Raw genomic sequence first — 15,079 nt, 5'->3', positions numbered from 1 at the left:
AGAATGGGTGCGTCCCGGACGAGTGGAAAGCGGCCTCGGTTGTGCTTATCCCGAAACCGGGTAAGCCCCTAAACCTTGACAACCTAAGGCCGATATCGCTAACCTCTTGCGTAGGCAAGGTAGCGGAGCATGCAATTCTGCACAGGATATCGGATTACATAGAACGCAACGAACTGTTCCCGCACAACATGGTCGGCTTCAGGCCCGGCCTTTCCACACAGGATGTAATGCTACTCCTTAAGAAGCAAATTTTCGATAACAGCACTAGGGATGTTAGGGGCATCTTAGCCCTTGACCTGACCAAGGCCTTTGACACTGTATCTCATCGATTTGTCCTGCAGGCCACGGCCAGCCTAGGTCTGGGAGCAAGGTTTCAGGCTTTTGTTAGATCATTCCTCATGAACAGAACAGCCACCATCAGGATTGCACAACTCAAGTCAGATGAGTTCGCGCTAGGGGCCAGAGGCACTCCCCAAGGAGCAGTCATCTCCCCCTTACTGTTCAACATAGTCATGAAGGGCTTGTCAGAAAAGCTCAAATCCCTTCCTAATATAAGCCACTCGCTATACGCAGACGACATCACGATTTGGTGCCCCAGAGGATCACTTGCAGAGGTAGAGCACTCGCTACAATCAGCCCTAGACGCAACGGAGTCCTACCTGGAAGACACAGGCCTCCAACTATCACCAAACAAATCTGAATTGTTACTTTACAGGCCAGCCAGGCAAGGTGTTCGGGGGCTCACCCCCCTAAACCAACTTCCCATATCCCTCTTTGCGAGAAACGGGCAGCCCATTCCTCAAGTCGAATATATCCGAATCCTAGGATTACTGATTGACGCGCGTGGATGTAACGCCAAAACGCTCAAGCGCATCACGGCGAAAACCGAGAGCATGCTAAGACTAGTTGCTAGAGTATCCGGACGAAAGAAGGGACCAAGTGAAGGCAACCTCCTCAGGATCCATCACGCTTTCCTAATGAGCCACATCACCTATGTAGCCTCGGCCCTTAACTGGACCAAAACCGAAAAGAATAAGCTGAACATTCTCATGCGCAAGAGCATAAAAAAGGTACTGGGGTTACCAGTAAGCACTTGCTCGGACAGGTTAAACAAACTCGGTATGCACAACGACATTGATGAAGTGATCGAAGCGCAGGTCACCGCTCAGGTAGTCAGGCTCTCGTCAACCAGGGCAGGGAGACGCATCCTAGACGAGGCCGGCATGGCTCCAAGAACACTCAATGAACGGAAAATCACCTTATCCAGGGAGGCACGCGCAACCTTTGTGGTCAGCCCATTCCCTCGGAATATGCACCCGCAATACAATGTAGGGAGACGAAAAGCCCGAGCACGGGCGATTTTACAGAAGGCCAGTGAGAATCAGGATTCCACTGTCTTTGTCGACGCGGCTCAGTACGGCAACTCTAGCACGTTCGCTTTGGCAATCATTGACGGCAAAGGGGAATTACGCTCCTCGGCGTCGGTTAGGTTTGCTTCAAGTGGAGTCGCGGAACAGGTCGCCATAGCCCTGGCCATGACCGACCCCTCGCGCACCAACGTTTTCACCGACTCACGAGCGGCCATCAAAGCTTTCGAATCGGGTAACCTAGCCCACGAGGCTGCCTCCATTCTGGAAAAGAGAACAAACCCTGGCACTCACTTCATCTCTTGGTTTCCCGCCCATATGGGTGCGGACGTTCATCAGAACATACCTAACCTCAACGAGCTTGCCCATGACCGTGCGCGAGATCTAACACGCCCCGGCGGCATGGAGGCCTTATGGGGACAGGATGAAATCCAGCAGAACGATCCGCTCCTTACTTTTCACGAGATAACATCTCACTATCGGCTTAGCAGAAGGGCCTATCCTCTTCCTCACCCGAAGTTAGACAGGTCTCAGACAGTGTTACTTAGAATGCTCCAGACGGGCTCATTCCCTTCGCTGGGCTTTCTCAGCCGTATCTACAGAGACGTCGATTCGAGCTGTCCCGACTGTAATGAGATCTATTGTTCCTTAGCGCACATGCTCTGGCAATGCCCCGCGTTACCTAACGGCCCTCTCTCCAGCGAAGCCGACTGGGAAGAGGCACTCCGGAGCCCATCGCTCCAGACACAACTAGAGGCAATCCAGAGGGCCCGAGAAAGGGCGAAACATCACGGCGTTCCTGCCCCGACTTGGACGCGGCTTCAGCGGGTCCCCGATAGGGGCCTCCGCTGAAGCTCCTCAGGATCAAATAAAGTTCATTGTCTGTCTGTCTGTCTGTCTGTCTGTCTGTCTGTTACAAATGCAGCCGCTAACGTTTAGATATTTTTCTCCGTAAAAGGGCGTCGAAGGGAAAGAACACAGCCAATGCTCTCGATGTGCCCGATCTAAAGAAGCCCGTTGTTGTGATCGTTATGCAGGAACGTCAAACACACACACACACACACACACACACGCGCGCGCGCGCGCACACACACACACACACACACACACACACACACACACACACACACACACACACACACACACACACACACACACATTCAAAGTACATTTGCAAATCCAGCGTTTGCCGGGCGCATAAAGGTTGTGCGAACGCGGCAGGAAAAACTACAGCAAGCAATCGGCGAGCTCCAAACGTACATGCATGACCTCCGCGACAAACATAGTTGCCGATCCCGGAGGCCCTGTGCTACACCCAACGTTACTAGACTATCTAGTAGCGATGGCTGCACCATTAATTTTCCTCTTGCCAGCAATGACTCCAGGCTAGAGCGACAGGTGGCGCTGCAGTAGATCAGCGTGCCAGCACTCCCGGTCGTCATTGCAAGAAGAGGCACGTTTTCGCCCTAGTATGGTACACCATCCTCTTTACAGTACACCATACCACAGCGACACCATACCACAGCGCAGCAGCGCTAGATTTCCCTCTAGAAGACATAGTGAAAAACTCTATGATAGCACCAGCTTCAAAAATGAACACACTTTCGTGTCAGAAATACAAATTTAATTGTTTTAGCGTCACCTTTTGGAAAATAAATAAAGCACTTATTGATATTTTTTTGCTACTAAACTGCACAATCGTAACCAGCATATTTAGTAGCGGATGTTTAAAAAAATAATTCGCTTTTTTTTTACGGGCTTCATAATTGTAGCGTTACTTGTTAACGAGGAAGTAAACCATTTATTAATAATTTTTGCTACTAAATTGCATGTTCCTAAGAAACTTGCTTAGTAGCACTTGTTTCATAAATTGAGCTCGCTTATGGATTTAAGATACGAGTTTGTTAAATGTAGCGCTACCTATGCTTTAAAAAAAAAACTATTTATTGATTTTTTTGTTACTTAATTGCATGGTTCTAACAAACAAGCTTAGTAATGAACAAGCTTGCTTTAAATGTTGTACTTGCTTTAGGGTTCAGAATACGTATTTGATGACTGTGGCGTTATCTTCTGGCAAAGAACTAAAGCATTTATCAAGTCTTTTCCCTTACTAAATTGGACAGTGTTAATAAACATGTCTTTGTGCCTGTTTCAAAAATTTGAACTCGCTTTCGGCGTGTTGATGGAAATGCGTTTATTGGCTTTTTTTTTTTCGTTTTGCGCAGGGTTGAAAGCGGTGTTGCCATGAGTGTTGCGGCTTGCGGTCTGGTTGCCGTTTTATGGTAGCAGCCGTGCAGATGTGACTCTCCAGCATCGATGAGGGCGCCTCTAGCGGCGGTATGAGCTTGTTGAGATTAGCACGTATTGTAAACGCCGGAAATACGTCATGGTAAGTAGAGTTAACATCAGTTACGCAGAAAAGAAGCGGTCTCTTTAGTCGTCTTTGGATGCAGCTTTGCTTGTGGATTTGCGAGCTCGTAGTTACGCACATGGGTACACATTAGAACGCACTGAGCCCACAGTAGCAAGTTTGTGAGGCTTTTTTGGTCTGTGGAACGTTGTGACGGCAAGAACTTCAGATGACTTCCACGGACTTTTACCTGCGTTATTACGTCGGTCACAAGGGCAAATTCGGCCACGAGTTCCTTGAGTTCGAGTTTAGGCCAGATGGTACGTACCCGCTCGTAATACTCTTCGAAAGCGTCGTGCCCGCGGCTTGGAGGCGACGCTCTCTGCTACCCATGTGCGCAGAGATCACATTTTTGTGTCACTGTCCAAATACTGTAGCGCTAATTACTTTGCCGAGCGGTCGTTTAAATTCGCGCATGTGATGGAAGTTCCGTGGCCATTTCACCAACCACGAAATCATCAGTCGGTACTTGGTGCTTCCACAGCGTTCGATCAGCGTATTAGTTATTGTTTGATGCTTTTCAGCGTCACACATCTGTCGGTGCGTAGCGTCCCACACCGTAATTTTAAGAAACGTCGTCTTCTTTAGAAGCTTCCATGGAAAAAACATAATTACACTTTTGACGTACGCTTTCAATCCGCTCTAATGAAACTTGGGCTCTGTTCATGAAGTAAACAACTCTTACCGATCATCAGGTTATATACAAATTTTTATTCCAATCGGCTTCGCCACTTTGTATCCAGCGCTACTCTCTGTTCTTACCAAATTCATTGTTTACATTCTAGGCAAATTGCGGTACGCAAACAACTCCAACTACAAGAACGACACCATGATCCGGAAAGAGGTAAGTTTGTAAATCCTGTTTATTTAGCTTGCGTGTGCGTATCATGCCGCTGTACATTTTTACGTCTGCGTGTCACAGCGAAATGCCAGCACAAAGTTAAACACAGCGAGCTTTCGTAATCGTTGCTAATGCATAGGCCGTATTGTTTCTTACGAAAGTGGTGCTTTTAGCATGCTTGAGTATATCGTGATATAGGGGCTGCTGATTGACATACTTCTCAGAGAACCAGGACATCCTGACAGTGTGCTTGTATGCCTATCATGAATATGCCACGATAGTTAAATTTCTGCTAACGGAGCATGTGTACGCAACTCCTTTTAGTTACCACGAATCATTACTGGTGAAATTTGTGTGTGTTAATGTGTGTAGTTATGTCAAGTCTACTTTTTGGTAGTTTAATCAGGCAGAAAAAGAGCACTGCGCTCACCATGCACCATATCTTATCCTACGTTCAAGTTTTTTTTTTTTCTTGTATATGCATGCAAATGTTAATGCTAGGTACAGTATGAGAGAACCGAGATTCGTTATACAGATTCGATTCCAAGAAAGGCTTTATGTGCACAGGCTTTGTAGGAAATCAAGCCTTCCAACATGTTGAAGAATGCACTTATTAAGAATAAACTGCAGGCCTGACTCTGAGCTGCTGTTGAACGTGGGCTGACGCATGCGAACTCCTTCGTCTTCTTTCTTGTTGTTCTTGTTCCAACAAACTGCCCCGCTCACAAAAGTTCACTAAAAGTTGAACTCCAGCGGGTGCAGGTTTTGACCGGCCTGCTTAATGGTAGATTCAACCGGTAGTCCCAAGTTGCAGGATCTTGTCTTGCCATTCCTGCCTCTATGGAGCTACTCTCTTCAAACAGTGTTCTATAGTTGCCGTGGCTTGCTGGACTGGCCTATAAGGACGAGGTCGCCTATCTTAATTCTGTTGAACGAGGTTGCTGACTTGGGGCTGGGCATTGTTCTTAACTCTGAAAGTTATTCTTTGGACCAGCACTCCTAGGAACTTCATCGTATTCTTTCTTTTTATTTCTACGTGAGCAGTATCCGGCAGCTATCTGCTGGGATCTCACTGAGTGTTACGTCGAGAAGGGCTGAAAATTGCCTTCCAATGAGAAAGTGAGATAGGGAGAGAGGTTCCGGATCTTGACAGTCGCTATATACATATGTGAATGGCTGTGAATTGATCACCACTTCTATTTCAGTTACGGTTGTACGGTTCTTTGCAGCTGTTTCTCCATGGGAGACTCCTTTCTGATGCTCTTCTTCAGTGTCGGCTTAATAGACCTGATAACTCTTTCATAAAAACTTCCCTACCTTGATACATGATTAGCGATAAATTTCTGTTTTATATGGTGGTTAGTGATGTTCTTAATTGTTCTTGTTCTGTCATTCGGTGCTAGATATGACGTTTTGGTTCCAGAACAATCACTGATAGACTGAACAACCTTCTACTATAGCTGTGCTTCCAAACCCTGCATGAATGTGTGTACAACAAAAACTATAGAGGGCGCTATGTACACTGGGTGTCACTTGTGAGAAAAAGAGAGAAGCCAACTGTCCAGCTAAAAGAATTTGCATGAATGTCCTAGCCAGTTACATTCACTTACTTCCATGACATCATGCTGGAGGTGGACATTCAAAATTAGCATCTCTAAGAAGCTTTGTTTTAGAATAGGGAAATACAAAGGGCACATGCACAGTGATTTTGTAGGCAGAGCTTGAACTGAAGCAGTAGCTTGTCACCGACCATAGTAGCCTACCTCATGGTCTCTCTAATGTGCAGTTCAATAGTTAGTGCTGTGCGAGAACCTGAACCATTATAGTTGCCAGAGACCCTGATTTTTATTAGCGCATTAAACTGTCCAAGCCATAAGCAGCACGGTGAGCCACTTCCAACCTCTAAGTTGGCTGGAAAGATTTGAGTAAGTCTTTAAAACTGAGATCTATTGAAGTGATGGTGATCTTTGGGTACACTTTACGTGCAGGCCTACGTTCACAAGTGTGTCATGGAAGAGCTGAAACGCATCATTGATGACTCTGAAATCATGCGTGAAGATGATGGGCTCTGGCCTCACCCAGATCGTATTGGACGGCAGGTAAGTGATCTGTGAAAATTCTTGTTTGGGCTAGTTGGTTCCTAGCTATTATGTTACTACTTGATGCAAACAAAACTAGGAGAGTGTAAAGGCATGTTAAAGAAAGTTGTGGGCACTGGCGTTCCAGTACCTGTGTTTTTTATGGTGGGTAGCTGTTAACTCTCTACGGGATCTTGATGACCTCAGCTCATCCTGAGTAATTGTCACATTTTGGTTTTTGACAAGCCCTCTTGACAACATTGGTAGTTTTCCTGCTGGGACAGTTCTGGGTAGGTTGGCGATGGCGAGCAGTGAAGCTCGGGCGGACGCGGCTGGCGACGCTGAGGTGAGGGCGAGTCGAGGTAGTAGCGTCTGAAGCATCGTAGAAGCGACGGGGTGAGGAACTTTGAGGCGAACGTGAATTCCAGAAGGTGTTTCGAGGGGGGGGGGAGGGGGGGGAGGGGGGGGATGGCCCACGGCCCCGGCAGTAGTGGGAAACGTGACCAATTCGGCCGCAGCAGAAACTGATCGGCTTGTTGTCAGGTGTATGCCAGTCCGAGGGATTCCGGTAGCATAGGGATAACGGACACCGTGAGGTGGACTGCGATAGGACCTAGGCATAGGAGCAAGGTGGGTGTCAGGGCGACTCAAGGAGCAGGCGCTTGGAAGACCCATGGTATCGATTTCCTGACAAACCATGGACTGGATCAGCACTATCGTCTCAGCAGTGTTGTTCCAAGACAGCTGTTGAGGCAAGGCAGGAAACACTGCTTCGAGTTCGCAGCGTACAATTCGGGTCACATTTTCACTAGGTGGTGGCGAGCTAGATTGGTCGGTACAGGAAGAGGTCGCTGGAGTATTTGGAAGCCGTGTAAACTGATTGTATATACGGCGACTCTTCGCCTGCTCGAAACGGCAGCATTCCTTTATGATGGCATCGACAGTCGATAAGTTTCTGAAGACCAGAAGGTTGAATGCACCATCGGCGATGCCTTTGATAATGTGTCCAATCTTGTCCGCCTCTGGAATGGACGTTTCGATTTTATGAGAGAAGTCTAAGATGTCCTGAATGTAGGAGATATATGACTCTGTAGCAGTTTGGGCACGCGTGGCGACTTGTTGCTTGGTGGCTAGTTGTCGACCGGTCGGATTACCAAAAATCTCAGACAGCGTTTCTTTGAACAAGTCCCAGCTGGTTAGCTCTTCCTCGTGTGTATAAAACCAAGTTCGTGGTGTTCTGTCGAGGTAGAACACGACATTGGCCAGCATTATGGTCGGATCCCACCTGCTCACCTTGCTGACGCATTCGTATATCTTCAACCATTCTTCCACGTCGATACCATCGAGGCCGGTGAACTTGCCTGGGTCTTGCGGCTGAGGTAGAGCAACGTACTGGGTATGCGAAGTCGGCATTGCAGCTGCAGATGCCTTCCGCTGGAAGCATGGTCTCAGGCTGGATGAGACATCCGCTGTAGAGCTCCGTGGAAAACGCATACCCAGCACCTCCACCAAGATGTCACTGGTATAAAACTATTTACATGGTGTACTTGCAAAGCATATATACACAGCTGCCGATAATCCCGAGAGGCTCTTGCCACCTCGTCCTCTTCACCGTCAACGACCTTGTTCTCTTTTTCCACCGTAACAATATACATTCTCTCATCATTCCTTTTATTACATTAGATTTCCCACAATAATTACAGACTATGTTCTAATAATGTGCTCGGTGTTCTAATGATGTTGTTAAGGCATATCAAAAATAATTGAGCTATTGTAGTTGCGCTAAAAAAGAAATCAGTAGTCCTTAAGGGTGTAGCGGCGCGCAACTATCGCCTCCAAAGCTGACAAAGAAGATGGCTCGCACGCAGGTAGCGCAAGAGAAGAATACGCTGGTGCACTCTACCTGAGCGGCTGTGCAATTGGCCGCTCGAGATCCTGCGGCTCTATGGCCAGCCAGCCTACCTGAAACATAGCTAATGTGGCCAGCTCTCACGCCGCTTCCCACAAGGACTTAGGAATTCATTACATAGCTTTTGGGTTTTACATCATGGACATTTGCTTGTGCTAGGCCCAACAGAGTAAGCAGCGGTGTGTAGAGGATGCGATGCTCATTCACACTACACAGCTTACAGGTTAGCCCATTCTCCTAAATGATGCATCAGAAACTGTGAAATCAAGTTGCCAATGGCACCACTATATATTTACCTAAAGGTGCACTGCAAATCATTGCATATAGACCCAGGTTGTCGCACCATGTGCATGGCTGCTGTGCTATACTCAAATTTAAAACGTTAGGTGCAACGCTGTGGAAGCTGTGTGAGGAGTTTGGTCACCAAAATTTGTCACTCTGCACGTTTCGTCAATGCTCCACTGCGTGTTCCCTCTATGCTCATGCAAGCTTTCACGTGAGGCCACCGCAATGGGCTGCAAATAAAAACCCAAAAAGTCAATTCATTTAAAACAACGCATTCACGGCCGTATATCACAGTTTGTTTGTTTCTAAGGATTAAAACTTTTTTCATTCAATTCTGAGCCTATACAATGAACAGTTTCGCACAATTGCGGTAAAAGACATGGAAATATTCTTAAGTGCGAACTGCAATAAGTTTCTGTAGCCTCCATAGCGTTGCAGATAATGTCTTAGACGAAGTATAGGCTCATTAGGCAGGGGTTTTACTGAGATTGAGACATCATAGGAGCAAACATCCAGCAGGCCTGTGGAGTGTCTGCAGCAGCGAGGAGGCTCTTAAAAGTTGAGAGCTTAGGTAAGGAAGTGCGGCAGAGTTACCTGCAGAATTACCTTTACTCTCAGACAGCTCTTCAGCACTGTGTGCCACATGTCCTCCGTGCATTCGACTGCATTTGATGCTTCGGATTTCTTTAATGACTCTACCACCATTGCAAATGGGATGGTAGCCTACGCCCAGACTACTAGCTCCTTTGCCAGTTCTTTATGTGGCATATTACACCGACACGCTGAAAACATGCGAGATGGCTCTGTTGCTGCAAGCCTAGTTCGTGAAATAACTCCTTTTTTGATTGAGCTTTTATAACAACGCTGACTCTGACAAATAGGGTGTTGCCAACACCAGCATACTGTTTCTGTTTTGTATCCAAATGCAAAGTGTGGGCAATTTTCGAACCCGTAGATGCTATGCGAAATTCTGCAAGCAGGCTTCCTCACATAGTTAACTTGTTCTGACCAAGAGTCACATTCTAGCTACTAACAGTGCTACTAGCTACTACTAGTAGCACTGTTAAACCAGACACATGTTTTCAAAGCTTTGATAATCCGAGGTAGGAAAGGCAGCAGGATTGGTGTCAGCAGACCACATGTTGGCACTTTAATTATGATTTTAACCTGAGGTCCGCCATCATGGTTAGGTAAACAAGGCGTGTTGATAGCGTACTTGCAGATTTTCGCATATCCTCTACTTTCTTGCAATAGATAGTACATGTTGTGTTAGAATTAGGTAAGTACAGTAATCATCCATTGTACGTGAAACTCTGCTGATAGCAGACTGAAAATAGTCTTTTTTGGCGAGAGATATGCATGTCTCTGGCACATCCACTGTGCCCTGGTGCCACCAAGGCAGACACTGCAGCATTTGGGTCATAATTGTTTTCACTATCAGCCATGAAAGGGCATGAAAGATCAGGCATCTGCATGCTGACCGATCAAGCTCGAATTGTCTGGCAAGAGTCGATTTCAGGATTGAAAAAACGAGTCTTGGCCCATAGAAAAGTATGGGTGCCGACCGGGGCCTTTGGTCAGGCTGAAGTTAAGTGGTCTTGAATTAACGAGGCTTAGTGTCAGCATATGATTTTGGATTGGAATGTTTTGAAACTAGACAGCTTGAAGACCAGTCTAAGCAGCATCTAAGCCCTCCATAATCGTCGATTGGTTAATGTTGCAGTTGTGATGTGTGCACAAACTGTATGCCATCCCTTCCCCCCCTCTCTTTGTGGTTCTGCAGGAGCTGGAGATTGTGATGGGCGATGAGCACGTGTCCTTCACGACGTCCAAGATCGGCTCACTGGTGGATGTCAACCAGAGCAAGGACCCCGAGGGCCTGCGCTGCTTTTACTACCTGGTGCAGGACCTCAAATGCCTTGTCTTCTCCCTCATTGGCCTGCACTTCAAGATCAAGCCAATCTAAATGGGGCTCTTCACAACAATAAACGCGTGCTTACTCTGCCAACTGGCAATTTTGTTGCAAGCTTCCCTTATTCTCAGTCTGCTGTAGTTGAACGATATAGTCAAGCCTCGATATGACAAACGTGGATATAGCTACATACCTGCCAACTCTCCCGTACTGTGGCCGGTCCTCCCAATTGTACAGACACGGCCATAACCTCCAGAGCCATTCTGGCCCATCACGGAAGGCTGACAGATTTGGAATTAAAACAGATTGGAGCATTTCTACATTATTCCTGCCTTAACATGCTTGAGCCAATGCAATCTATCGTGCAAAGTTATATGGCTCAGTGTAAAATTCTTGCTTTAATATTTTTTCCTCAGGATGTAAATACCAAGGTGGCTTTTTATGTATTCAGAACTTGCGAGCAATATGGTTCTGCAGTTGCATTAAGAGCATAGCACCCTGCAGTTTACAAGCATGCGATTTATGGTACTTGAAAGCCAACTTTTCTGCTTGCAGCTTGCAACCTTCTGATGTAACATAACGTGTGTTGCCACTTGCACAAAAAGAAAGGCCAAGACATTGCACTCCAGCTTGCCCTGTATACGTACGTGGAATATTTTATGCATTTAGAGTGTAAGCTAAATGCTTCAGTATAACTAATTACAACAAAGAAAATGTAACATGGACCACCGCTACAAGCCGAACATCTTTAATGCAATCCACCGGGCAATGTGTATAAACAAACACCAGCTAAGCAACACCAAGAACAAACAATCGCGGTAAAGCGCACACGTGCAATACTGCAACACTAACATGTTGATAAAGGTGCAGCACATGTAAACAGACTTTGTTTGAAGAAAAATGACAATAAAACTGGTAGCTGTTGGGAAGTGGCGCTTCAAAGGACCGTTTGTAGCTTTCTCACTCCGCCTCGTAAAGTGGGGGCAGCACGCAACGCCAGCTCAACAAATGAGCTGCATGATCGCGCATTGGTCGTTTACACGGGTCACATAGTGTGTAGCTTGCCGCTGCAGCGTCAACCCGTGCATTCAACATGTGGTGAAAGCGTCCCGCCAGTGCCTCCTAGATGCATCACCACAGCGCCTGCTGTGCAACTAAATGCTCATCCGGCACGCCAGACAAGCTAAGGGGAAGGCAGTTGCTATCGAGCCAGATATCCACGACTTTGGAAAGAGCAGCACTTTTCATTCCCGGTGGCCGCACAGACTCGTTAGTAGACGTGGACGATGCCGTAGAAGAAAGTCCAGAAGAGAACATAGGTGAAGAGGCCACCGAACAGCCCTGTCGTGAGGAATGTAGTACGGCTGCGCAGGAAACGATGCCAGGTGTTCATTGTGCGGAGCACCAGCATGAGCCACAGCGCCAGCGCAGTGGCGAAGTAGAAGAGGAAACCCCAGAGGCCCGTCAGACCCAAAATGCCTGCCGTGCAACCCGACAATGCGGCGAGCGATGTGCGGCAGTACTCGAGCACGGCGCCGTTGTGCCGCATGGCAGCTTCGCTGTACGCGATCGTCTCGCCTGATTTTTCCTTCTTCGAGCGAACCTTGCGGCTGTATTCCGCCATGCTGCTTTCTGTATATTCAGGCAATAATGAATCTGCTCACCGCGATTCCGCTTCCACCTCGCACACTCACACACACACAGCACTGCTAGAGAGCTTTCAAGCTTCATTCGTGGAAGTAGTAGAAAAACTCCTCCATTGGTTCCTCCATGAAGTTTTCTTCTTGTTGCAGACCTATGGCCTTTGAGATGCTTAACCCAAGCTGGCACGTGACGTCCAGGCTGGAACATCGCATCTCAGAGCGACAACTTTCTCAGAGCAATTTAAGGGGGATGTAGCCATACATTTGCGCATTGCAGGCCCAAGAATAAATGTCAAGAACGTTACAGCGTGTTTAGGCGTATTTAGCCTATAATAGCATTGCCTTAAAGATTTAGTTTTTGTTAATCGTTATAACTTGTGGTGGATTTGGACAAAGCATAGCCTTTGAGATGACAAAGGTGCTTAACGTCTTCGAGGCTATGCTACTTTTGGCAATAGGTGGTGTTCATCTCCACGCCTCATGGATAAATGGATAAATGCTACGAGCATCTTAGAACGACGTGGTGGGTTGGTGGGTTGCGCCACCAAGCCCTTGCCTAATGTACTACAGTACTATATATCTACAAAAAAAGCAAAAAACACAAATAATTTTTATTAATAAACTCATAGTGTTATAAAGTTACGCCCACCGAATTTACAATGCGAATCTTAAAGGCTGTGCTTTTGTTGGTTCAATTCGGCAAAAGCGACTTTGAGAGAGAGCCACAAATATGTCATTCACGTTTAATTTTGTACGCCACCTATAAATCATGTTTAAAACCCGGGGTTTGTGATGTGTTTCGGCTCCCAAAATTGCTCGCAGCATAGAGTTTCATATTAGTATACCTAGAGGCAAATCTGGCGCTGCGATCGTTCAACCTACATGGGAATGATGGGAAGTACAGGCTTCGGATTGGCATTCTGTTGACTGGCGAACTAGTGTACAAGTATTTTTTTTAAAGTTTCGGTTTCGCTCCAAGCGCAATTGCTATAACCTGCAGTTGGACAGTGCAACGCAAAGCTCTCTGCGTTTGTTAGGTTGCTCAGAGTGGCGATAGCGCGCTGGGCCAGCGACTGGGACGATGCTTGTGTCGCGGTGTGGCGTCGAAGCCGTGACGAGAAAGCGGCGGCATCGTAAACGCTGAAAGAACATGTTTTGAGCGTTTAGACCTTTGTTTGTTAAGTGTGTTAGGTTGGCACTGTAGCGTTACGTGCTTTATGAAACTTCAGAATAGAACAAAGAAGGCACTACTGATACAAGACATATACAATTGTACTTCTAGTGGCTTGACAATCAAATTTTATTGAGGGCTTCATTATGTGCTCGTTTATGTGCTCATTGAAATGCGTGTTTTAGGACTTTGAGAACACAAACTTACTTGTGGTAGGAAAGATAGCTGCTTCCTAGCTGTAGTCTAGTGTCGCACAATGGGTACCCGCAAAGCCACGCTGTAACGCTTCGGAAGCGGTACGCCAATATAAGATATGATGAAGCATACTCGTAGGAGGCCACTAGCGTCCTGCGTAGCACGGCAGCAGATGTGCTTAAAATTACATGAAGGCGTTCAGCAATTGTGACAGCCGACGCAACCTTTCGAAAGAGCGAGAGAGTTCGCAAGTGCCTGTCGTCTGCGAGAAAAGTCTCGCGTTTGCAGCGAGCAGGCGTCGTAGCAGACGACACTTGTAGAATTCCTCTCAAGGGCGCAACGCTTTGTCACAATACAACATTTTTATTTCCAGAAATACTTGATGAGTATTTTTATATAAGTACATGCACGGTTGTTTTGCTGTTGCAAAAATGAATAAATAATTATTCTTTGGCGTTAAATTGGGAACAGAATCGCACAAGTATGCATACCCTGGCGTGTCCTGCTGACAAACCATAGTAAACCATGCTTCCATCTCAACGTCATGCAAAGTTTATGTAGCGTGTTGTGCATCATATAACATACTGCGGAAATAGAATTAAATTTTACGCGATAATATTTGAGTATAGCGTTGTTTACTGCGCCAGAAGCAAACGCCACTAGTCTAAAGACCGAAGTCAATCCGAAGCCTGTACTTCCCATCATTCCCATGTAGGTTGAGGCGACGCTCATGAGAACCCCCGTAGACACTAGCGCCACATTTCCCTCTAGGGTATTTTTAGAAACTCTATGGCTCGCAGCGAATTCATCCAGCAAAAGCGTAGCCTTTAAGATGCGCACGTTATCTCTAGAGGGCGCATCCACACGAGAAGTACAAAAACACAGTTCGCAATAGGGGATCAGAAAATTTGAACGTGGTAGTTCATACTGTTTTCTTTTTCATTGGTTAACCCAGATAGGATATTAGGCAGCATAGTAACAAGAGCTTGATAGCGCAACCCACCGCTCCGTTTCAAAGAAGACGCTCATAACATCTATCCATTTATATAAATTTGTAAATCACCATGGACAGCACCTACTGTGACGTCATAAATAAATGGCATTAAACATTAAATTATTTTGTTGTCACGGCCTGTGTAATCATTATTTTCAATAAAACGATGTCTCAAAGTAAAGTGTAACTTTTTATGAAAGTTTGGAGAACAAACATTTGAAGGCTTTTGTAGACTGCGCGAGATGTCAGCACCATCGTTGTCATGCGTTCTACA

At 46.5% G+C, this 15,079-nt stretch overlaps 2 protein-coding genes across 2 annotated transcripts; one reads left to right on the top strand and one right to left on the bottom strand.

The window, feature by feature from the left end:
* The first annotated feature begins 3,804 nt into the window (after positions 1-3,804).
* mago (mago, exon junction complex subunit) lies at positions 3,805-10,905 on the top strand. Its single transcript, XM_070525068.1, has 4 exons — positions 3,805-4,037; positions 4,563-4,621; positions 6,607-6,717; positions 10,674-10,905. Exons 1-4 carry the CDS (start codon positions 3,947-3,949, stop codon positions 10,854-10,856), a joined length of 444 nt encoding a protein of 147 aa, XP_070381169.1. The 5' UTR covers positions 3,805-3,946; the 3' UTR covers positions 10,857-10,905.
* A 629-nt stretch (positions 10,906-11,534) lies between these two features.
* EMC6 (ER membrane protein complex subunit 6) lies at positions 11,535-12,601 on the bottom strand. Its single transcript, XM_065449425.2, has one exon. The coding sequence runs from the start codon at positions 12,424-12,426 to the stop codon at positions 12,073-12,075; it is 354 nt and encodes a 117-aa protein (XP_065305497.1). The 5' UTR covers positions 12,427-12,601; the 3' UTR covers positions 11,535-12,072.
* Between the last annotated feature and the right edge of the window lie 2,478 nt (positions 12,602-15,079).

The sequence above is a fragment of the Dermacentor albipictus genome, chromosome 9 (assembly GCF_038994185.2).
Source record: "Dermacentor albipictus isolate Rhodes 1998 colony chromosome 9, USDA_Dalb.pri_finalv2, whole genome shotgun sequence".
NCBI classification, from domain to species: domain Eukaryota; kingdom Metazoa; phylum Arthropoda; class Arachnida; order Ixodida; family Ixodidae; genus Dermacentor; species Dermacentor albipictus.
The sequence above is the reverse complement of the archived record's forward strand: the minus strand, read 5'-3'. Positions and strand labels throughout refer to the sequence as shown.